Raw genomic sequence first — 21,539 nt, 5'->3', positions numbered from 1 at the left:
ATTAAACATCACCATAACAATTGTGAACTCAAACAAGTTTGTCTTTGCTAGGCCAAATAATTGGAGGTGTTGTGTACTGATAAAAAAATCTGAATGTCTTCTCAAAACAGACAAAGATCAAGGAAGGCAGTGATTCCTGAAGCTTGTGAATAAAGAAAGGACTGCAGAATGGTCCTACCCTTGAGGGGACACCAGGGAAAGCTATATGGAAGGGTGTAGAGTAGACTTCCAACATGGGAAGACAATTCACTTGATGTTGCACCTTCTGGGGGCCCACAAGACTAGAACCTCAAAGCTGACTCCCAAGAACTGTTTTCAGTGTTGAGTAAAATGAACCAACAAAAATGAACTTGTGATAGGCCTTCTCTAGTGAACATCAGGAGAGCTAGGTTTGTATTTCCACAGCACAGTCACTGAAGGCTGGCAAAAATGGAGGAGATATGAGGTAGTTTATTAATTTATTTTTTTTTCTGTTTCATTTTTTTGGAAGGTGTGGGTCTGAACAGCACTACTCAGAGTGTGCTAAGTCGTCCCATGCAAAGGAAACTTGTGACTTTAGTTCATTGTCAGCTAGTGGAGGAAGAAGGGCGCATCAGAGCAATGCGTGCAGCACGGTCACTTGGTGAAAGAACAGTCACAGAGCTCATTCTTCAGCATCAAAATCCTCAGCAGCTCTCTTCTAACCTCTGGGCTGCAGTGAGAGCCAGAGGATGCCAGTTCCTTGGACCAGGTAGGTGACATCACAGTCCTGCTTCCGTACTGGAAACAATTCAGAGTGGAGGAAGGTTGTTGAGTTCCCTGGATGATTTTATTAGGCAGTGACTTAATTTCTTAATAGTAGGGCTTCAGAATTGCTGATGTCTCTGTTGGGCTGCTCTCATGGAGTCTCTCACATTTTTTAGTAGTTTTGGAAGTCTTTTATAAAATTCAAAATGATGTGTGTCCTTTTGTTCTTGGGATAAAATAGCAAGTATCATAGTATCATTCAGGGTTGGAAGGGACGACAAGGATCATCTAGTTCCAACCCCCCTGCCATGGGCAGGGACACCCCACACTAGATCAGGCTGGCCAGAGCCTTGTCCAGCCTGGGCTTAAACACCTCCAGGGACGGGGCCTCGACCACCTCCCTGGACAACCCATTCCAGGGTTTCACCACTCTCATGGTGAAGAACCTCCTCCTCACATCTAGCCTGAATCTCCCCACCTTCAGCTTCATTCCATTCCCCCTAGTCCTATCTACCTGAGATCCCGAGAAGTCCCTCCCCAGCCTTCCTGTAGGCCCCCTTCAGATACTGGAAGGCCACAATTAGGTCACCTCAGAGCCTTCTCTTCTGCAGACTGAACAGCCCCAACTCCTTCAGTCAGTAGTTGCTCACTTGCTGTTCCTCAAAGAAATAAGACTCTGGGTAAAACCAGGGGTACTAGAAGTGACTGGACATGGCTTCTTTTCTTTTTCTAGGGTAATAAACTTACAAAACAGTCATGGGGATAGATTTGCTACATTTGGGAGTGGAGTGTATGCAAATCTTAGAAATTACATACTTTAGAATTCTTTTTCATAGAATACTAAACCATTGACTTTTACTTAAATATTAATGAAGTCTCATTACTTAAACTGTAGACTTTGCTTTTTGAGGAGCAACAAATTCATGTCTTGAGATATGAAGCCAGTTTGTTAAAGACAAAAAATAATTGAGAAGCTTTTCCCTGTTGAAACAAATGAATGAAGCCTCATTTGGGAATACCAACTTTTGTACCACTGAAGGGAAGAGAGGCTTGTTATCTAGCAGAATACACTACACCACCTGAAGTGTTTGTGTGGACACTGGTTGCTCTTCCACCTGCAAGGGACCCAACCTTGCTCTTCATCAGCCTTTCAGGTTTTTTTGCTGGGATAAGTGTAGGATGTAGATAATATGCTTTGAAAACTGAGAGACACATATAGACAACAAAGAAGTTTTCCTATCATCTGATACCCAAATTCAGACAAATTATAATAAAATGTTCCAAGTCCTGTTTCCCCGCTCCCAGCTTGGGAATCTGGGAGTGTTCCTTCCCTCTTTTCCCTCCCTTCTTGCTGAACTCCTTTTCCTGTTTCTGGGTTTGTGTGTGTGTGGTGGGGGGTCTTGTAGCTGATCACCCCCATGTAGGGAAAGAAGAAACTCTGCAGAAACCTGGACTGTTTCTCATCCTTTGTCTCTTTTCTTTGTGTTTCCCCTCCAACCAGCAATGCAAGAGGAGGCTTTAAAGCTGGTTCTGCTGGCTCTGGAAGATGGATCTGCTCTGTCACGGAAGGTCTTGGTTCTCTTTGTGGTTCAGAGGCTGGAGCCACGGTTTCCTCAGGCTTCTAAAACTAGCATTGGGCATGTTGTTCAGCTTCTTTACAGAGCCTCGTGCTTCAAGGTATGGAGAAGATTTTGCTTGGAGATTTCCTAATGCTATGAAAACTATTGGTTTTCACTTTGAATTTCCATTGTCCTGAAACATTAAATGTGCCCCAAAATGTGTAACTACAGAAAGCATCGCTCATTAAATCCCACATGTGTTTGGAGAGTGTAGGCTGAAATTGCAAGTTTAAGCTGTAAAGCTGGGGTTTGACTCTGACCAGGAGTAACAAAACCTGTATGTAAGTCCCTGGAACTTACCTCCTTAGAAGAGGCTTAAAGCTGGAAAATCCCCAGCTCTGTTAATTGACTAGTGGTATGGTTAGAGAAATACAAGGCTCTTGGATATCAGAGTTGTATAAAAAGAACTTAAGCTGCTTACTGTGCAGCTTAAATATTACAGCATTTAATGGTTCATTCCTAGCTGGTCAACTGCATTGACTTTTGCTAAATGAGGAGAAAAATGCTTTTTTGCAGCTAATTGTACCCTCAGACAAAACTGCAGTATAAACAAAACACCTTGACCGGAAAAGTTGAAGTCATATAGGAAGTGTGACAGTTCCACCAGTACCTGTATCAGAGCTGAAATAAATTGTTTGATACCCATTTCATAGAGGCCCTGCTTTGAGGAGTGTGTTATTTTAGTAGAAACTAGTCCTTACTGCATAGTGTCTTAGTTTGGTTTAGTTTGGAAGAACTTAGTTGCTGAGTGAGGATTTTGCTTGCCTTGGACTTCACATAATCTCTGGTTTGTCCTGGTTAATCCTATTTGGCTTGTTTCTCCCAACCAGGTGACAAAGCGAGACGAAGATTCCTCCCTGATGCAGCTGAAGGAAGAGTTTCGGACGTACGAAGCTCTGCGAAGGGAACACGATTCCCAGATAGTTCAAATAGCCATGGAAGCCGGCCTGCGCATCGCACCAGATCAGTGGTCCTCGCTGCTCTACGGAGACCAGTCTCACAAATCCCACATGCAGTCTATCATTGACAAGGTAAAGCCACCTCAAAGCAGCCCAGCCTAGCTTGGACCTAAATGCCTGTGACATGAATTTTCAAATAGTGTCCCTGATACTTCAAAAGTGTGGTAGCCTAAATAATTAGAATACATATTTGCTAGTACATAAATCTTGCTCCCTTTGCCACCCTGCTGTCTCTTTCTACTTTACATCTACTTCCAGATGGGAAGTCACAAAGGTTAACTCCCCAGTCCTTCCTGAAATAAGGTAGCTAGGTTAATGGTTTGTGTTTCCAGGGAGAATGTTAGTGAAACCAAATTAGCCCCCTAGTCTGTACCTGAATTAAGAAAGACAAGTGAAAGCAGTTTTATTAAATAAATACTTGACCTCTGGAAATGCCCAGATCTCTTTGTTTAGAGGGAACATGGGGTAAAGGGTAAGAACTTAAATGGGAAGAACCTAAATTTGATGGATTGTTACAGAAACTATGAAACAGTTGTTTTGGCTGCTCTGCAGGAGGGCTAGCTTCAAGATCAGTCTAATGTGTACTTATGCCTTTGCCCACCTTTTCAGGTGTTCTGCCAATCATCTAGGGTCTAGATAGAATGAAAGGATTTTGCATACTGAAATGGTGTGATGTTAGTGAATGGAACATTGCTAGCTTGCTTTCTCCTTCAACTGCCATGTTCTTCATATGCTATACTTGGTCTAAAACAGGGTGCACACTTGCTGGTTTGGAGATAATAGACTCCTCAGAAACCTAAATTAAATAGTTTGTAATGCTAACGTGTTTTTTCTGAGTGCCAGCACAACACAGAAAAGAAATAGATTACATTGCTAGAAATAACACTAGCCTGTGTTTTGACTATTTATTATCTATTTAGAGCTGTATTTAAATCTATAGTGTTCAAAGAATTGGTGTTCTTCATATCGGGAAGAGAATTTTATAGATGTGGACTGAAATGGGTTTGTGCAGAAAACACAAAGTTTCAGAAGACAGCTCTTGTGAGCTTGTGGAGCAGCCTTCAGAAAGGATGAGGATTACTTCAGCTGTAGAAAGTTAATTATTATAATTTTTTTAAGTTGCAGACCCCAGCCTCGTTTGCACAGAGTGTTCAGGAACTAACTATTGCTCTTCAGAGGACTGGAGATCCAGCTAACCTGAATCGTCTTCGACCTCACCTAGAGCTTCTGGCAAACATTGATCCCAGTCCAGGTAAGTTGAGATGGTTGATTAAAAACCTTTAAGTTAGCAATTATCAAGAGTAGTTTAACACTGCAGAAGAATTGATAGCTGTTCATCAAGTGGAAGAAAACATGCAAACATGCATAATAAATGTAAGATTCTTGAGTGGTATCCATAACTAGCCTGGAAGCAGCAGTAATCTGTATGAGGAACTGAACTATTCTGAAGATAAGATAGATTCTGAAGTATGTGAGGAGTCATTTCACTGCTCCAAGAGCACAGCACAGAGTGAGGGTGGATGAGGATGTAGAATAGGCATAATCCTTTGGGGTTACGTGGTGTATACTTGGTATTGACGGTGCTGACTGCAAGGAGTGCCAGCCGTCCTGGCTTCCTTGGTTTTCCTTACCTAGTACGCATGTTGACAATTTAAAACCAGATTTGCAGAGCAACAGGAGGGTTGATAGAGCCCTGCTGCTTAATGCAGAACCTTCACTGTTGCTCTGAGATAGCTGTTTCTCTCTAGCTCTTTACCAGAGCAGGTGATTTGTTTACAAACTAAAGGATGTTTTCATCAGATCAAGGGCTTCATTAACTTTAGTAAAAAACATGTGTTGTTTTCTTTGTTTTAGGAATTCTGTGTATTACTTTTTGATAGGAGATCTCAAGACTGCAGGCACAGCACTCAGAAGACTCTTAAAGGCAGCTTAAAATAATTGGGCAACTTCTGTGTAAATAACTTTAGACTCCAGAGTAGTATTTTGATAGGTTGAATAGAAGATGAGGAAAAAAATCAGTCTAGAAAAGAAAGATCTGTTATCCTAGGGAATTGAGCATTTTTCTTGTTAATATGTAATTCTGCAGAGGTGTGAAAGACAGTTTGGGATGGCGAGGTTAGTTGGAAAGAATATACCTGGGAAATTAAAACCTGAGCTTTTGACAGAGGAGAGAAAGATGGAAATGGTTGGAAAAGCAGTAATGTGAGGAGGGAGTGCCTGAGGGAGAAGGGAAGGGATGGAATGGAATGGAGAGTACTCTGGCTGAAGCTTTGTTTTATACTTGTTACTGTTGGTAAAATCAATATTAATACCAAAATAATGTGAAGGCCTAAACTGTCTGCAGGAGATGAGTTGTTTTCTGTTTCTCTTCAAACAACTACATTAACCTTTTAATTGAGAGCCAGTTGTACTTAGCAGCTAAAGGAGGTGTAGAGCTTTCTTCCCCAGGCTTTCAGTCTGTAACAAGTTAGAGACAGAACGCTGTGTGTACTGCACCTTTTGTTAGTGGAATCACTAATAGCCTCACTCAGTTTCAGTGGGTGGGTCTGGTCTTGATGTGCTGGTCTTCCCAGCTGTCGAGTTGTTTCCCTGCTGTTCTATAGGTGCCTTCAAGTTCTGCTGGAAGAATCTAGTCCTTGTGAGCAGAATAGGAAGTACTGGTGCTAAAGATGGTGCTTAGTGAAGCACTTTGAGGTCCGGTGTTTTGCAGCACAGTGTGTAGGCATGTGATGGGAGTGTCATCTGTAGAACAGATTGAACTATTAGAAAAATTGTCTAGAAAAATCAAACACCACTGCAGTTAGGGTTGTGCAGTTCATTCACACTGCTCTGTTAGGTGAAGGGCTGATGCATAGATTCGCCGTGTAATGCTTTTCCGTGTGACAGGCATCATTTTCATTTGCAACTCAGTGCCTGTGTGATCTAGGCTAGTGACGATGGTATTTGTACAGAATGAGTTAACCTGCAGCAGACTGAGAACAGGGATTTTCAGCCCAACTTGTGCTTTGCATGCAGAGTTAGTAGAGAGCATTTACTACAGAGTTCTTGAGGGATATGAAATTTTTGGGAAAAGGAAACAATTTGAGATGCTGATGATGGACTTACAGGCTCATTTGATGTATTGTGAGGTTCAGCCTTGAGTCTATAGGTGGCTTTATTCTTTAAGTGGTTCATATCCATGAATTGAAAGGACTGAATCCTTTTTATCTAATGACACACATTTCCAGTTAAATCTTTTTGGCTGTCTAGTCAAGTTTTGTCATACTTATGGCTTCTTTCTACCTGGTTTTGGAAAAACCTGATGACTTTTCATAATGCAATAGATGCACCACCTCCAACATGGGAACAACTGGAAAATGGACTAGTTGCTGTGAGGACAGTGGTTCACGGCTTGGTTGATTATATCCAGAATCACAGCAAGAAAGGAACAGATCAGCAACAGGTAAAAGTTAAATCACTTAGGAAATTCTTGGTCTGAAACTTTATTTGCTGTATCAAATAGCAGATATTTACTGATGTCATCTGAGGCACCTGGTTTGATGAGGAGCTGATTAAAAAATAGCACTGCTGTATCATATTTATCAAAATAAGAAACAGGGGAAAGAAAAAAAGCCCCACAAAACCCAAAATGCACACACATGCCTCAATGCCTGTTGCATTACTTTGCACAGCTCCCCAGGATGAAAAGCTGCAAGCTTAGGGGAATGAACAAACATCCCTCCTGACTAGAGTGAGCGGAGAAGAAAAGCTGGGAGGTTTAGCATTGTGACCTGTGAGAATTTTCTTTGGTTTGTTTTTGTGTGATGGATTTCATCCAGACAGCGCTGTGTAAATGAAATTATTATTTGTTTTATTTTGTTCACCTGTGCTTAATGGTCTGTGAAGTTTAAACATTTTGGAAGACTTCATACAAAGGTACCTTCTAAATTCCTGAAGGAAAACTTTCTGTTTCAGAATTGAAATGATGTTGCCAAATACAAATATTATCAATATTATCTTATCTGGTAGCTATCTTATCACATGTTCTTTTGATCTCATTTTGTTGTGTAGCTAAGTTGGTATAAATGCTAGCTGCTGCTGCTAGACTTTGCTGTCTGTCACACATTCCCACTCCCTTGCATTGGCACTCATCCTCTCGGAGAGCTGGTTTGGGGAGCTGAACTAGTTGAAAGATAATCTCTGCCAAAAATAAGAGGCAAAATTAGAGTGAATTATTTCTGTTGTCTTACATTTTTCTGTTCACTTGGATGGCTAACGAGCGTTGCTACCAGCAGAAGGAATAGCAGTAGGAATACACAAGTGGAAGTTGGGATGGGAAAAACAGCAAGGGTTTTTGTTCTGGTGAGACCATTGCCTAGACCTGGTACATGCTGCCCTGCTTGGAAGGGAACCCAAAGTCTCCTAAGTGAGCATTGGGCAGAGTTTTGCTGTCTGGCAGCAGTGGCCAGCAGAAGGCTGTGCAGCTCTTGTACACCCTGCCTAAATCCTTTTTTTACTACAGTTGGAAGGGTGGGGGAAGAGTAAGAAGAGAAAAAAAAAAATCAGTGTACAGATGTCTGCTTAGAGATTTACATCTTCTGGCTGGATTTCATGGAAAACAAGACTTGACTTTTAGAGCCCTTTCCCTTAGTGGGAGCTCCTAGTTGGGCATTTCTGCCTCTGATTTAATTCCACCATGAAAACTGTAAGAACTTCAGTGTCTTTGGGACCATCTCTGGCCCTGTCAGAACTTGTTTAAAGGGAATGGCAAATGGGTGTGCATGCAGACAGCAAGATTGCAGTAAGTGGTTGTTTCTTAGGGAAACTTAAATTAGAAAAATACAGAAGACAACCCATCCCCTGCTGGTGTCTGTAGGAGTGCATCCTCAACTATTGATGGAAGTAATTATCATAGATAATGAAGAGATTTTTTAATCCAAAAGGGCTAAAGGGGAACTTGAGGAAACTTAACTTCCTTAGAGATGAAAAGGATACTCAAGTGCTGTTTTGAGCCAACAGAAAGCGAAGGAAGAGTAGCTGACTAAAATGTTTTTTCAGTCTGCCTGAAGGATTGATGAATACTTGGCAATTTCTGATTAAGCACAGTAATTTCATTTGTCTATCAGTTTTGTCCACTTAACTGTATCCCAAAACAATCAGCTGTCTTCCAGTCAAGCTCCAGTAAGGAATTTGAATAAAAAAGGTTTACTAACTTGTCAAAATACCTACTCTTGAATCTAAAACATGAATACTGCTGCACTCATTTATTTTACGTTAGACATTTGTGGAACATACACACTGAGGGAGTTTTCTTCAAGCCTGTAAGAGGATGTATTCAGCTCTTGCTTAAGTACTCTTGTATGCGGTATCTCACCTAGTTTCTTTAACCCTGGCAGCCTCCTCAGCACAGCAAGTACAAGACATACATGTGCCGAGACATGAAACAGAGAGGAGGATGCCCCCGAGGGGCCAGCTGCACCTTTGCACATTCACAGGAGGAGCTAGAAAAGTAAGTGTACCTCTTACAGTAGAAATCAGCCCAATCTCTGTTTCGTCTTATGCATAAGCTTTACGTGCATAAGATCTAGGAAGTGAGAGCAGGCAGAACTTCTTTGTTACATTAACAAGAAATCATGCAAAAAGCCTTGTAAACTCTTTAAAGTTTTGAAACTGCTTGTTCTTGAATACAGAGCAAAACACCCTGTGATGCAGTTGTGAAAGTTTGATATTCACACCAGTGTTAAGTAGAGGTTTTGGAGATGGGACTCTTTTTTCTTACTTAAACACAGCTAAAGATGCTGTTTGACTGCATCCGTTACGGTTGTTTATTTTTGCATACTTCTTACCTTGCCTTTATATTCAGGTGTGAGAAGTACTTTGCTGGCAGTTTTCCTGATGTAGGGGTTCTCTTGTTCTGTGCTGCTATCCAGAGACCTAAAAAACAGCTTCATGAGTTTTCTTTCTACAGCAGTGTTTTGAAGCTTACTGAGAGATTGCACATGCAGTAACCTAAAAGTGGTTAAAGCTGTTGCTGAAGAGTTAAAAAAGGTGGTCATACAAAGTCTGCTGTAAATAAGCTACATGGATATTAGATGTAGAGGGGACCCAGTTATCCAAGAGCAAGCTGCTGCTCTTACAAAGGTGGTTTGTGGCATTGTTTTTTCAAGTACAATGCATTGTATTTATTTTTCTTAAAAATTCTTACATAATGCTTTTCATGCAACATATATAACTTGTTACGTGCTGTTTGGGGGCTAAAAGAATTCAAATCTTTCAAAGAAAAGGGGCTCCTGCTTTTGGGTTTGGGTTTTTTTAATAAGAAGACTCCAAGGATTTGAAATTATGTGAAGTCTTTCTAGTTTTTTTTGTTTTTTTCCCTTCATCTGAAACTGGAAGCATTAATATGGGAGTTTGTTGACTGTATAGTAAGGCCAGTGTGCAGTACATCAGCAAAACAGGAAGGGGGAAAAAAAGAGCAGAGCACATGGTGTTGAGAGTAACAAAGGCAGTTATTCAAATGAACAGAGAATAGGACTTTGATACTTGTGTTCTGCAGAAACAGTTGGGGGTTTTCCCCTCCTCTCCTGGTGCTAAGAAAACAGAGATTGGTAGTGCTGGTTTGGATGATTTAACGAGGATGGAGTGTCACTATTAGTACCTCTGAAATAGTTGTATGTATCAAGGACTGTCTGTCAGCTTTGCAGGTGAAAGAGCCCTATTTTATTCACACTGACTTGTGTGGCTTTATAATAATGCTGTTGTGAAGCAAAGTGAATGCTTGTTCCCTTTCAGGTTGCAGCAGTTTCTGTAGGTGGTTGGGGAGCTTCAGGTTCCAATTCTTCCTTGTACCTGTTATCTTTGCTTAATTCCTTTGAGTACCTATTGTGTGAGTGCTCCTCCTTTAAAAAGGCTTAGTAAGAATAATATGTATTGCTGTTGCTATGTAGTTCCTGTATCTACACACAGCTTTAAGTCTGCAGGAAGGTTGTGGGCAAGTATGTGGTAATTTGGACAGCAAATGATAATCTAGACTTGCTTAAACAGTAGCTGCTTCTCCTCTTGGCAAGGGACAAAGACCCAGTGTTCATAGGCAAGTATTAAACTTTTTTATATTATTTTTATATTCTGCATGTGTGGAGACTGCAAAAAAAGATTAATTGTTCATAAAAATCCAGAGAGCAGCATTGTGCAACTTACTCAAAATATTTAATCATGGAGCATGCTGTAGAAATTCTTTGTCACCCGTGATGGAAAGGGTGTGTATGCATGTGCCCGTCTTTACTGAGTGTAGTGTTGTAATTAGAAAGAGCAGGGTTGGCCAGTCCTCCTCATCCTGCAGACTGGGTGCAGGCCTTCAGAGAGTCAAGAGCCATCAGACACCACACCTTCAAGAGCCCTGATGGGAGGCAGATATACAGCAGTAATTGTCAAGGAGAAAGTGGCAGTGCTGCTATGCAAGGAGAAAATGGTTTGGGTATTGAGCAGGATGCCAAAGTAAAGCCATAAGTTCAGCCTGGGGAGCTACTTTCCACTCATCTCCTTGTATCCAGCTGACTCGCCTGACTGATTTGAGATGCCAGAATGACTTCTGAGCACTATGTTTGGAAAGCTGTAGTCTGTCCCTACTTATGTGTTTCTAATGTGGTGACAGCCCAGTCCTTTTTAATGCATTCTGTTCAACTCCCACTGTTAACACCATGTAGCTTGAATTTTATAGTTTAGGAAGATGGGGTGTTGGTAGAGTGTTATGAAGGTGGTTAGAAGATAGTCAATGAACCCTTACAGCTGAACAGCTCTGATATGTATAGCAAGATTATGCTTTTCCTGACTCTATACTCGGTCACAGCTGAAAACCAGCAACAACAAAAAACCCTTCTTTTTGCCTTGGCCATTAATGCCATGCATGTGGGCAAACATGGAAATTATCAGAAGATTGAGTGATAAGAGTACAACTGCCCACCTTCCTCCCCACTTTCTTTGCCCCTACAATAGCGTGTGTGCCTGGGATGCAAAAGCATTGGTTTTCAAGCCTGTTGAAATATGCTGGCATATGAAATGGCCTCTTACTCCACAGTATGAACAGCAGAAACCCTCCAGCCTACAAATACATCCTCCCACTTGCATTCTGGTATCTAAGCTAATGGGGCATGTTCAGTGGAAGACCTTCAGCTCTAGAATTTGGTCTCTTTGTTGCTCTAGTACTGCCAGTGTGCTGATTTTTTTGGAATATTAGTTAAAAGGGTTATGTTCAGACATAGCAGAAGCAGTTAATTTTTGGAATGACAGAATTTTTGTCTCTGCAGTCAGTTTATCAAACTACACAGAGTAAGGTGCATATTGGTACAGGAACATAAATCTGAGCAACGAAAGCTGCCACGTGGCAATAAAGGCTTGATTTGGCTTAGTGTTGCACAAACGGTCACTTCAGTTCTCTGCTATTAATTTCTTCTCTGAACAAAACAAAACCTGGGATTTTTATGCTGCAGCATCTGGAGTTCTTACTCTGGAGCATTTACAGAATACAGAATTAACAAGGTGGGAAAAGCCCTTTGAGATCATCGAGTGCAACCTATCACCCAACACCATCTAATCAACTACACCATGGCACCAAGTGCCCCATCCAGTCTCTTTTTAAACACTTCCAGTGATGGTGACTCCACCACCTCCCTGAGCAGCCCATTCCAATGGGCAATCACTCTTTCTGTGAAGAACTTCCTCCTAACAGAAAGAGTGATTTGTTGCTATAGGTAATAATTTATGTGATATTTTGTGGGTTTGTTCTCTACAATTAAAATGTGTTTATGTACAGGATGTAGGGTTTGAAATTTGCTGTTTGAAGTTTAGCTGTGAATTCTTGGTGTACTTGCCATGAAAAATCCATCCTCGTTCCTCTGATGGGAAATGCTATGAACAGCTCAAACAGCAGTGAAGTTGTGATCTAACAGATACTCATCATCAATTTCTCACAAGCTGTTAGGAAACTTGAGTTCCAACTTGAAGCTTTTGGTAGCATCTGTGTTTTAAAATCTTGCAAATGCATCTCCCTGGCTTTTTGTTTCACTTGTTGGTGTTTCTATTTCTGAAGGTTCCGTAAAATGAACAAGCGTCTGGTTCCCAGAAAACCCCTGAGTGCCTCCCTGGGCCAGCTCAATGAGGTGGGCCTGCCTTCAGGAGCTATCCTCTCGGAGGAAGGGGGAGTGGACTTGCCCACTAGGAAAACTTCTGCCCTGCCAAATGGAATTGTGTCAACAGGCAGCACAGTGACGCAACTTATTTCTCGAGGGACTGACTCTGGTTACGAAACGGCTCTGAAGCCAGGGAAGATGGACCATCTGAGCAGCAGTGCCCCTGGATCCCCTCCTGACTTGTACGGCTCTTCCTAACTCTTGTTCCAAGTGTCACGTGTGTAAATATGCAGTAGAAACAAAGCAAACCCCTGCTCTAGAATGCATGATGGGGTGGTTGGGCTGGTTATGTTGGTTTGTTTTTTGAAGTCATAGAATAGAGTAGAAGTCTAAAGCTAACACTCCCAACTGTCTTACTTCCCTGTTTGCTTATGTTTTACCTGGAGAAGGTTATGTAGGCCATCAAAGGGTGGAACATAGCAGACTATACTTTAAAACACTGTCTTGGTCTATGTCAGATTTCAGTGAGCAGTGTCACCTTTCTACTTTTCAGGCTGGAATCTGTCCCCAAGAGCTCCATTTCCGCCTTACCAGTGAACCCTCATCCTGTGCCTGCTCGGGCACCAACAGATCTGCCTTCAGTGTCTGTCACCAAGCAGTTGCAGATGGTACCACGAGGGTCTCAGTTGTACAGTACTCACCAAGCAGATATGTTTTATCAAGATCCTAGAGGAGCTGCCCCACCATTTGAGCCAGGACCCTACCAACAAGGTAAATTTGAGACTAAGCTCTGTCTTTCATCTTCATATTAATTTTAGTTTTTCTTCCACTCTGGTCTTTACTTAAGCTCTTAAGTTGGCATTTTCTTGCATATTATGTGGACTAATATGGTGATGGCATAATGAAATGGAAATTGGTAAGCTAGATCAAAAATCTGGTAAACTGTAATTCAATTTGGCTTGAGCAAAATGGAAATAAAGCTTAACCAACAGAGAAGTTTGTTTGAGAGGTGAGAGTACTTAACTCCTTAATGCAAAGTGCATGAGGGTTTCAGAAGTGCATGCAGTATCCATGCAGTGGGTAGACACAAATGTAATTAGAGAAGGGCTGGGCACAAAAAGGAGAAAAAAGTCAAAAAAGAAGCTAGGAGGAAACGTTGTAACTAGAAAAGATTACATGGAAGGGGATTAAAAAGCGAAGTGATGGCTATATATAAAGACAAGGAATAATTCTTACACAACATCAGATTGGAGAGAGAAATTACATGAAGTTAATGTGGAAGAAAAATAAGACTGGAAGTGGAAAGAAGCAGCCCTGGAACAGAAAGGGGAGGGACATGATCATTTTTGAGGTAGCTGCAGAGCACCTTGAAGGAAAAAGTTTTACACTTTATTATTATCCACCCAGAGAGGCTGTGGAATCTCTTGCTCTCGAGGCTTTCAAAACCTGCCTGGACATGATCCTGGACAACCTGCTCTGGGGTGACCCTGCATGAGCAGGGGTATTGTATTAGATGACCTCCAGAGGTCCCTTCCACCGTCTGCCATTATGTGAAATATTAATTCTGCACCATTCTCTTCATGATATTTGTAGACTGAAGTGTCTGAAACAGTTCTATTAATAACTTTCTGTATCTTGTTTGTATTTTTCCTTCTCACCTGTTTCCAGGAGTTTACTACCCTACACAGTCAATATCTCGCTTTGTCCGACCTCCTCCATCAGCTCCTGATCCTGGTCCACCATACCTAGACCATTACCCACCCTACCTTCAGGACCGTGTGGTGAGCCCACAGTACACACAGCCCCAGCAGTACCCTCCTATGGGACAGCCCATCTACCCACCGCACTACGACAGCCGCCGTGTCTATCCCCCCATCCAGCCCTACCAGCGAGAGGAGATTGTGCGCGGAAGCCCCGTACCCATTGAAATTCCACAAGCAGCTGTACCTCCCTACGTACCTGAAGCCAGAGACAGATACCAGCAAGCAGAGAGTTATTGCCCAGTCGCTCCACACCTCAGTCAGATCAGACCTTCATGCCACAGGGTATTGTTTGTATTGTGGTTTTGTAGTTGCTTGAGAGAGAAAATGTCAGCTCCTTGAAGTTGAGTCTTTTTGCAGTAAGATGGAGGGGGTTATGAGGAATTAGAGGTTTGAACTTTAGAAGAGTTACGTTTAATGAAGCTGATCAAAAACTGCAAGGCAGTTTAGTTACTGGTCAACTCGGTAGTTGTAAGAGTGAATTGGTACTTCATGCTTAAAGTCACCATCCCTGGAGGCATTTACATGTGTTGATGTGGTGCTGAGTACCATGGTTTAGCAGTGGACATAGTAGTGTTAGATTAGTGGTTGGACTCAATGATCTTAAAGGTCTTTTCCAGCCTAAACAATTCATAGAATCATAGATTTATAGAGGTAGTAGTGGAGGTCTCAAATGGCCCTGACTTCTCCAAAAAAGGTTAGGCTGGAGAGGGCCACTCTCTTCTTGGTGGAGACTAAATGCAGTGTGTAAACTCTTGCACTGCCCATCTGAGTACCTCTGTGCCTACATAAATCAATGTGCAAATATAACGTCCCTTGATAAAGGTACTAAAAATTCTGCTCTTCCAAATTTGTTCTACTTCAAGGTTGCGAACTGCAAGGTCTTCCTTATAGAAGACTCTGAATCAAGTTGCTGAGTCCAAAAAGCTTTTCTAACATAGCTTACAGATATGTAAGTTTTGAATTTGACACCTTTGTGGGATGTTTAATGCTATCACAATGACTAGGAAATGCAAACTAACTGACTAGGTTATGAGCTGCAGAGTTCTACCACTTTCCTCATATGACTGCAGTGGGGACTACCTGCTACCTGTGGGTTAAAAGTCTTGAAGTTAGAAACACTAGGTTAGTTGATCTTGTAAGTAGTAGGCACCCTGCCTGCCTGGTGTCTGGCTGGCATAGGGATGTATATGTCCTATGTTAAGCATGCATATGTCCTATGTTTAGCCGTATTTGGGCAAAGAACATTTTTGAAATCCCTAGTTTTATGCCTTAATGTTTCAGAAACTTTGTAACCTGTTTCTTTCTTCGTTTTAGCCTCATCCCAGCCTGGATGAACTTCACCGCCGAAGGAAAGAGATCATGGCCCAGCTAGAAGAAAGGAAGGTGATCTCTCCACCTCCTTTTGCACCTTCGCCAACCTTGCCTCACCCTTTTCATTCAGAGGAGGTAAGCATATTTTGACCAGTACATGACTTACTAGCATGCACATAAAATACTTTGGTGTTTGTGTGTGCTGATAGGTGAAGACAACAAGAAAACTATTGCAGTACACTGCCAGCAGGTGTTGCAGAGATAGGTTTTGTGCCTCTGGTGAGAAGTTCTTGGAGTGCAGTCTCTGGAGATACTGATCCTAAGTTATCTGCTTTGGTGCCACCAAGAGAATTAGTTTTGAGCCATTTTTAATTGAAGTAGTCAATCTTCATAGTTGCTGGACTTTGCTTCATTTGCTCCTGACATGTTTAAAACTAAGTAACAGCTTGAGAGAGGTTTGGTTTTTTGGTTTTTTTTCTTAACCAAGGTCAAAATATAACTTTCATACTGGCCAAGTGAACAGCAAGCCCTGGGACTGTAGCCAGGTGATTAGAATTTCACCCAATTCATGTATACCTTGCCTCAATTCCAAATGGTGATGTATCTGATTAAAAAAATAATCCTGGTGGTGTTTTTCACATTTCATTGCTGTTGAACTAAGTAGGGGTGGCAGTGAAGCTGCTTCTTCTGTTCAATTACAGAACCAGATTTTTGTTTTTGTACAGTATTTGGATGAAGACCTGAAGGTAGCTGGGAAATACAAGGGAAATGACTACAGCCAGTACTCTCCCTGGTCCTGTGACACCATCGGCTCCTACATTGGAACCAAAGATGCAAAACCCAAAGATGTTGTGGCAGCAAGGAGTGTGGAGATGGCGGTATGTAGGGATGAGTGGAACACAGAGGAACAGTTTGTGCTCTTGTGGGTTGGAGGGACTCTGCCACTTGCCTTCCAGGATGGTAGCATTGCTTGTATCTAAGCTCAGAAGTACATTACAGTCAGTCACCTCTCATCTGCAAAAGTGTTCTGCCACCTTTTGTCACTGCCATGGTGACCTTTGGTCAGTAAGGGGGGGGGGGGAAGAAAATTCTATCCAGAATTTATTCTTCTTCAGAAATCACTTAACCAAATCACAGGATTTTTCTGACCAGCTTTATCTCTGCCCACAAGCAGGCTTCCCTGCATCCCCTCTTCTTCACTGGAATTAAACGTGTCTGGTTTCTTCCCACTGAATTGTTGTCCTGTAAGACCTTGAAGGCACTGTGTGAAGTAGGAACTAGAAGGTGGGCTTTCCCCCCTTTTACTCTCTGTCCTTACACAATGCATTTGCCTTGGGCTTAACACTGTCGTGTTTGACCTGGGGAGGTACTGAGATTACTGAAAATCAGCTTATTGCTGTCCTAGTGGCAGTGTTCAGGAACCAACAAACATCTCTTGTCTTGTCTCTTGTCTTTCATCCTTGCTGCTGGAAAATCATGCAGACAAACTGGAAGTCAGTTAAGGGATTTAGTAAGGTTCTGCAGAAACAGCCTCCTTCCTCATCACTAGATAAAGAGTTCTTCTGCCCCAGAGCTAGTTTTCAGATAAGCAAATAGGATATGTGCTTCTCTTCTTTTTGTCTTCTCACAGGAAAAAAAGGTCCCAGGAGATTTTCACTGCAGATAGCAAGTGAATTCTTCTTTTGTTTTTATGAGAATTCTTTTTTCAAGAATAAGAATGTTATCTTCTGAGAGGACATAACTCTGGGTTTTATGGAGATGGCATTGCACCTTTACTTACACACACTCAACATGTTATTTCCATGTATTTCTGTTTATTACCAGTATCCTCCAGATCAGAGATTAAAATGTCCTCTTTTCCAGAATTCCAAAGTAGATGCTGTCTAATGCCTCCTCTGGTTTCAGCATACCAACATTCCTTGAGTTTAGCTTCCAGCTCAGTTGTGACTGCCATTCTCACCCCTTTCTTCCTGCCTTGACTACGTTATCTTCTCTGTCTCCATCAATCCGTATCCTCACCAAAAGCTTGCAGAGTTTCGTTTTTTGATCCCAAAATTAACACACAATTTTTAGCCTTCAGCTAGTTGTCTTTGTATAGTAGCCTCACTTCTTACATAACTGGCCTAAGTTTATCTCAGGAAAAGCTTTGTTAAAAATCTTCCTGATAATCTCTTGTTTCTTCTTCTAAGTAAATTAAGTCAAATTGATTTATCCTGCTAAATCGAGCTTGTTTTCTGTGTGCTTTTTTCCCTTTGAGACTGCTTGGCAAAATTCTTTTGAGTAGAGAGAACTTCTTTATCTTTTCACTTTTTGACCCATAAAAGTGTTTCAGTCTCAAGTTAGAAACCAGAATGCTTCAAGCAGTTTGGTGACTTCGTGAGAAATATGCCTGAGAGGATGTGCTAGGCATGTCCAAGTAAGTGCTACACTGAGTAATTCTCATTTTGAGTCCTCTACAGACTGTTAGATGATGTAGAGAAATTTCTGTTTGGATGAAGTATGTATCCCTCAGAGGTGCCCACAGTTCTCTTTGACTTTCTTCTGGAGTTTTTTCCCTTCAGTCCCATTTTCTTCTGCTGCTGCTCCCTTCCCTTGGATTTGTTCACAATTAATCCTTCACAGCTGCTTCACAAAGCAGCTCCATGGAGAAGGGCCTTGGAGTCTTGGTGAACAAGGCTGCTGAGAGAGGTGGTGGAGTCTATTTCTCTGGAGACTTTCAAGGCCCATCTGGATGTATTCCTGTGTGGCCTGCCCTAGGTGATCCTGCTTTGTCTGGGAGGTTGGACTCCAGAGATCCTTTCCAACCCCTACCATTCTGTGATCTCATTAAAGAGACAGCAGCACTAACAGTGGAATTATAAACTGAAGAACAGGAGATCTTGTAGAAGAATGAATAGAATAGAGGATACAAGAGAGATGTAAAGTCCTGGTACCAGCTTGTTGTGAAAGGAATGTGGTTCTGTTTATTTCTGACTCAATTTTTGACTGGTTTTTCCATATCTTGTCTAGAACGTAGAAGGTAAAGCCATGCGTGACCAGCGGTTGGACATGCAGCGAAGAGCAGCGGAGGCTGGTGACGATGACCTCATTCCGTTTGGAGACCGACCAACTGTGTCGAGATTTGGGGCTATTTCTCGTACTTCCAAAGCGATGTACCAGAATTCTGGGCCCTTGCAGGCCATGGCGGTTCAGGGAGCTACCACCAAATCAATCATTTCAGGTACCCTGTGCGTTCTTGTGTTTTGCTGGCTGTTGCTATTTTCTTCAGCACTGCAATGAAGTACATGTTAAAGACAGGCCCTGTAAGCTTGTCTCTTGCCTCAGAAATAGATAGCTGAAGACCTATATAGATAGGAAAGAATATAATAGAATGCAAAAACTTTCTGCTTTCTCAGGTATGTAATGAAGCACTTTACTGAACTTTATCAGTAGTTGCTGCTTTAAGCTTTATGCAGATTCAGTGGTGCCCAGTGACAAGACAAGGTGTAATGGGCACAAAGTTGAGTGTAAGAAGTTCTATCTAACCCTGAGGAGGAACTTGTTTATTTTAAGGGTAATGGAGCATTGGAACAAGTTGCCCAGAGAGGTGAATAGAGTCTCCATCTCTGGAGACATTCAAAACCCACCTCTGGACATGTTCCAGTGGGACCTTCTCGAAGTGAACCTTCCTTGGCAGAGGGATTGGACTTGGTGATCTCCAGAGGTCTCTTCCACCACCTGCCATTCTGTGATTGTTTTCCTACTTTATTTGCTTTGCTTAACAGTTGTTGTTTCCTGACCATATGTATCGTGAGGCTGTATATCTTCAAAAGACAATCTCTTTCTTAAGGTGTACTGAATAATCTTAAGAAAACAGTTATATTCCCCCAAACTTCCTTCTAGATTTTTTCAGGAGTTACCTGGTAGAAACAAACTCATTTAATTCAAGCAGTAACATTCTACCTGTGATAAAATCTACAACTCTGGCTTTCTTGACAGCTAAATCTTCAAGCTGGTATGAGCTAGGTATTTCTACCTATCAACTCTTGAGTCTTTTAGGAACTTAAGTAGTAAAAGTAATTGCTCTTACAGTAGCTGTAAGCTTGGGTTTGTATCCCCATCTCCCTGTCTGAAGTTCTTCTCAATCCCTGGGAGGTTGTCATAAGCCTTGTTGGATGTGTAGGAAGAGTCACGCATTACACACATGACACCAGTAACACAGAGTATTTTTGTGCTCAGTTCAGCAGGAGAAATGTTAGCCTTCCTCACTCCTGGAGGGATGACCTTTCTGGTTGCTCTTTACTGTCTGTCCAGTTCTGTGTCTTGGCTGAACTACTTAAAGGATACTTCTGTGATAACGTGACATGATTTTCTTTGTTTGCTGGCAGACTACAGTCCTTACGGAACTCACGGTGGTTGGGGAGGCTCTCCATACTCTCATCAAAATCTACCTTCTCAGGGACGTTTCAATGACAGGTAGGGTTAATTGACTTGTCGTCTTTGCCTTTTTCTAAACTTGCACTTTTTTAGGTTTTTTAAACTGCTGAGTAAATTTATTTTGGACATCTTATTTTTGCTCTTCTGATCCCAAAGGGAGAGACTGTCCATGTCGGATGTGGCTGGTCATGGGAAACAGTTGCCCTCAGCTGAACGAGAGCAGCAGCTGCGCATGGAGCTGCAGCAAGTGGACCATCAGATCAGCCAGCAGACACAAATGCGAGGGCTAGAGGTTGGTACTAGCATTTGGAGGAGTGGCGAGAGGTGGTATGGAGAGAGAAGAAGCTGGTAAAGCTGCTATTTGTGTGTTGGCCTTTCCCTGGCTGTAATGATATTCAGTAACAGCACTTAATTCTGTGAGGCCAGGCATTGAGACTGTGCTACCAGTGTAAACCTCTGCTTAGCAGCAGAAACTTCCTTGCACTTGATGTGCAAAGCAACGTGACACTTTAATCTGCACTCTGCTCATTCTCTCTCGCTCACTCCCTCTCTCCATTCATCCACCTACTCAGGGGCAAGCTTGTGTTGTAGATACGTGTTCCTCTTGGCTTTACTGCCATTGACAGTGTCTGATTCTTTTTGTACAGAAAGCTATGACCTTCATCAGTTCCATGTTTGGCTTTGTGTTGTACCTGTTTCTTCCTAAACAGCACAAGCCACAAGAGTTGAGAAGATAGGTGCTGGAGATATTTAGCTTGAAAATTAAAGTTCAATATTGATGTCTCCTCGTTTAGCAGAAATGTAGTCACTTGCAACATGTGGAAATATGAGAGTCTGCCTTCTTAAAAGAATTAATGAGCTGAAGTCTTCTGTGAGACACAGAAGGAGAAATGTCAAGATGTAATGAGAGACTTGATTTAGCAAAACCTTAGCTACTTCTTTCCTCCTTGGAAAAATCAGTAAATATTTACCAGGAAAACTATTCTAGGTAGTTCAGCAACTCTTCATTAATGTTTTCCCAGAAGGAATTGCTGCAAGTAGTGGACTTTGGTTGCCTAAGAACGCATACAGAGGAAGGTTATTGCAGATCAGTTGAGAGCTCACAGTGCTTAAGTCACAGCGTCAGTTACAAGCAGGATGTGTTTCTTGGTTATTTGAAACAACTTGTGTTCTTGTGCTCTTGTTTGGGAGCAAGAGGAGAAAATGTTTTAAATCTTGCATGTCTGCCTTTGCCATAATAGAAGAGTATTGGAAAGTTGCAAAACCTTGGTAGCCTGCTTTTCTTGCTCAGTGTTACTGTGATTGTTAAATCCTATATAGCCAAGTTTTGAGCCTTGATTTTGGCCATATTTTTTCAGAACTAATGAGTTATTTTTGCATGATGACAGCTTACAATTTACCTCTTATGTTCAAGTCTACAAGTAGGTGTTTGAAATCCTGGAGACCTTACTGGTTTATTTACCTGTTATGAGGTTGTAACAATTGCTTAATTCACTCAGAGCATGAAGAGAGGGATTATTTTGCTTTCTCCTCGAATGAGTGTTTCCACTTGAAGATCAGCCCGATGTTTGGCTATGTGGAGCTGTCCATAATGTGTTTAAATGCAGAGTACATGTTACGGAACTGATTCCTAAGTATTAG

The 21,539-nt window shown here is 41.8% G+C and overlaps 1 protein-coding gene across 5 annotated transcripts in view; it reads left to right on the top strand.

Annotated features, from left to right (window-relative positions):
* RC3H1 (ring finger and CCCH-type domains 1) overlaps positions 1-21,539 on the top strand; it is an 82,825-nt gene that overhangs the window by 36,805 nt on the left and 24,481 nt on the right. For 4 of the 5 annotated variants that reach the window (XM_068141353.1, XM_068141352.1, XM_068141351.1 and 1 more), the window contains exons 4-17: positions 491-730; positions 2,228-2,403; positions 3,176-3,376; positions 4,424-4,556; positions 6,628-6,746; positions 8,680-8,792; positions 12,369-12,650; positions 12,962-13,179; positions 14,077-14,453; positions 15,486-15,617; positions 16,208-16,360; positions 18,492-18,702; positions 19,850-19,937; positions 20,055-20,190. In XM_068141353.1, the coding sequence (XP_067997454.1) occupies positions 491-730; positions 2,228-2,403; positions 3,176-3,376; positions 4,424-4,556; positions 6,628-6,746; positions 8,680-8,792; positions 12,369-12,650; positions 12,962-13,179; positions 14,077-14,453; positions 15,486-15,617; positions 16,208-16,360; positions 18,492-18,702; positions 19,850-19,937; positions 20,055-20,190 (2,579 nt within the window). Of the gene's footprint in view, positions 1-490; positions 731-2,227; positions 2,404-3,175; positions 3,377-4,423; positions 4,557-6,627; positions 6,747-8,679; positions 8,793-12,368; positions 12,651-12,961; positions 13,180-14,076; positions 14,454-15,485; positions 15,618-16,189; positions 16,361-18,491; positions 18,703-19,849; positions 19,938-20,054; positions 20,191-21,539 lie in introns of all 5 variants that reach the window. The other variant, XM_068141356.1, reaches the window with a different exon arrangement.

The sequence above is a fragment of the Melanerpes formicivorus genome, unplaced genomic scaffold, assembly GCF_026170545.1.
Source record: "Melanerpes formicivorus ecotype bairdi unplaced genomic scaffold, bMelFor1.0.p_v2 SCAF_7, whole genome shotgun sequence".
NCBI classification, from domain to species: domain Eukaryota; kingdom Metazoa; phylum Chordata; class Aves; order Piciformes; family Picidae; genus Melanerpes; species Melanerpes formicivorus.
This window is presented reverse-complemented; position numbering and strand designations above follow the sequence as displayed.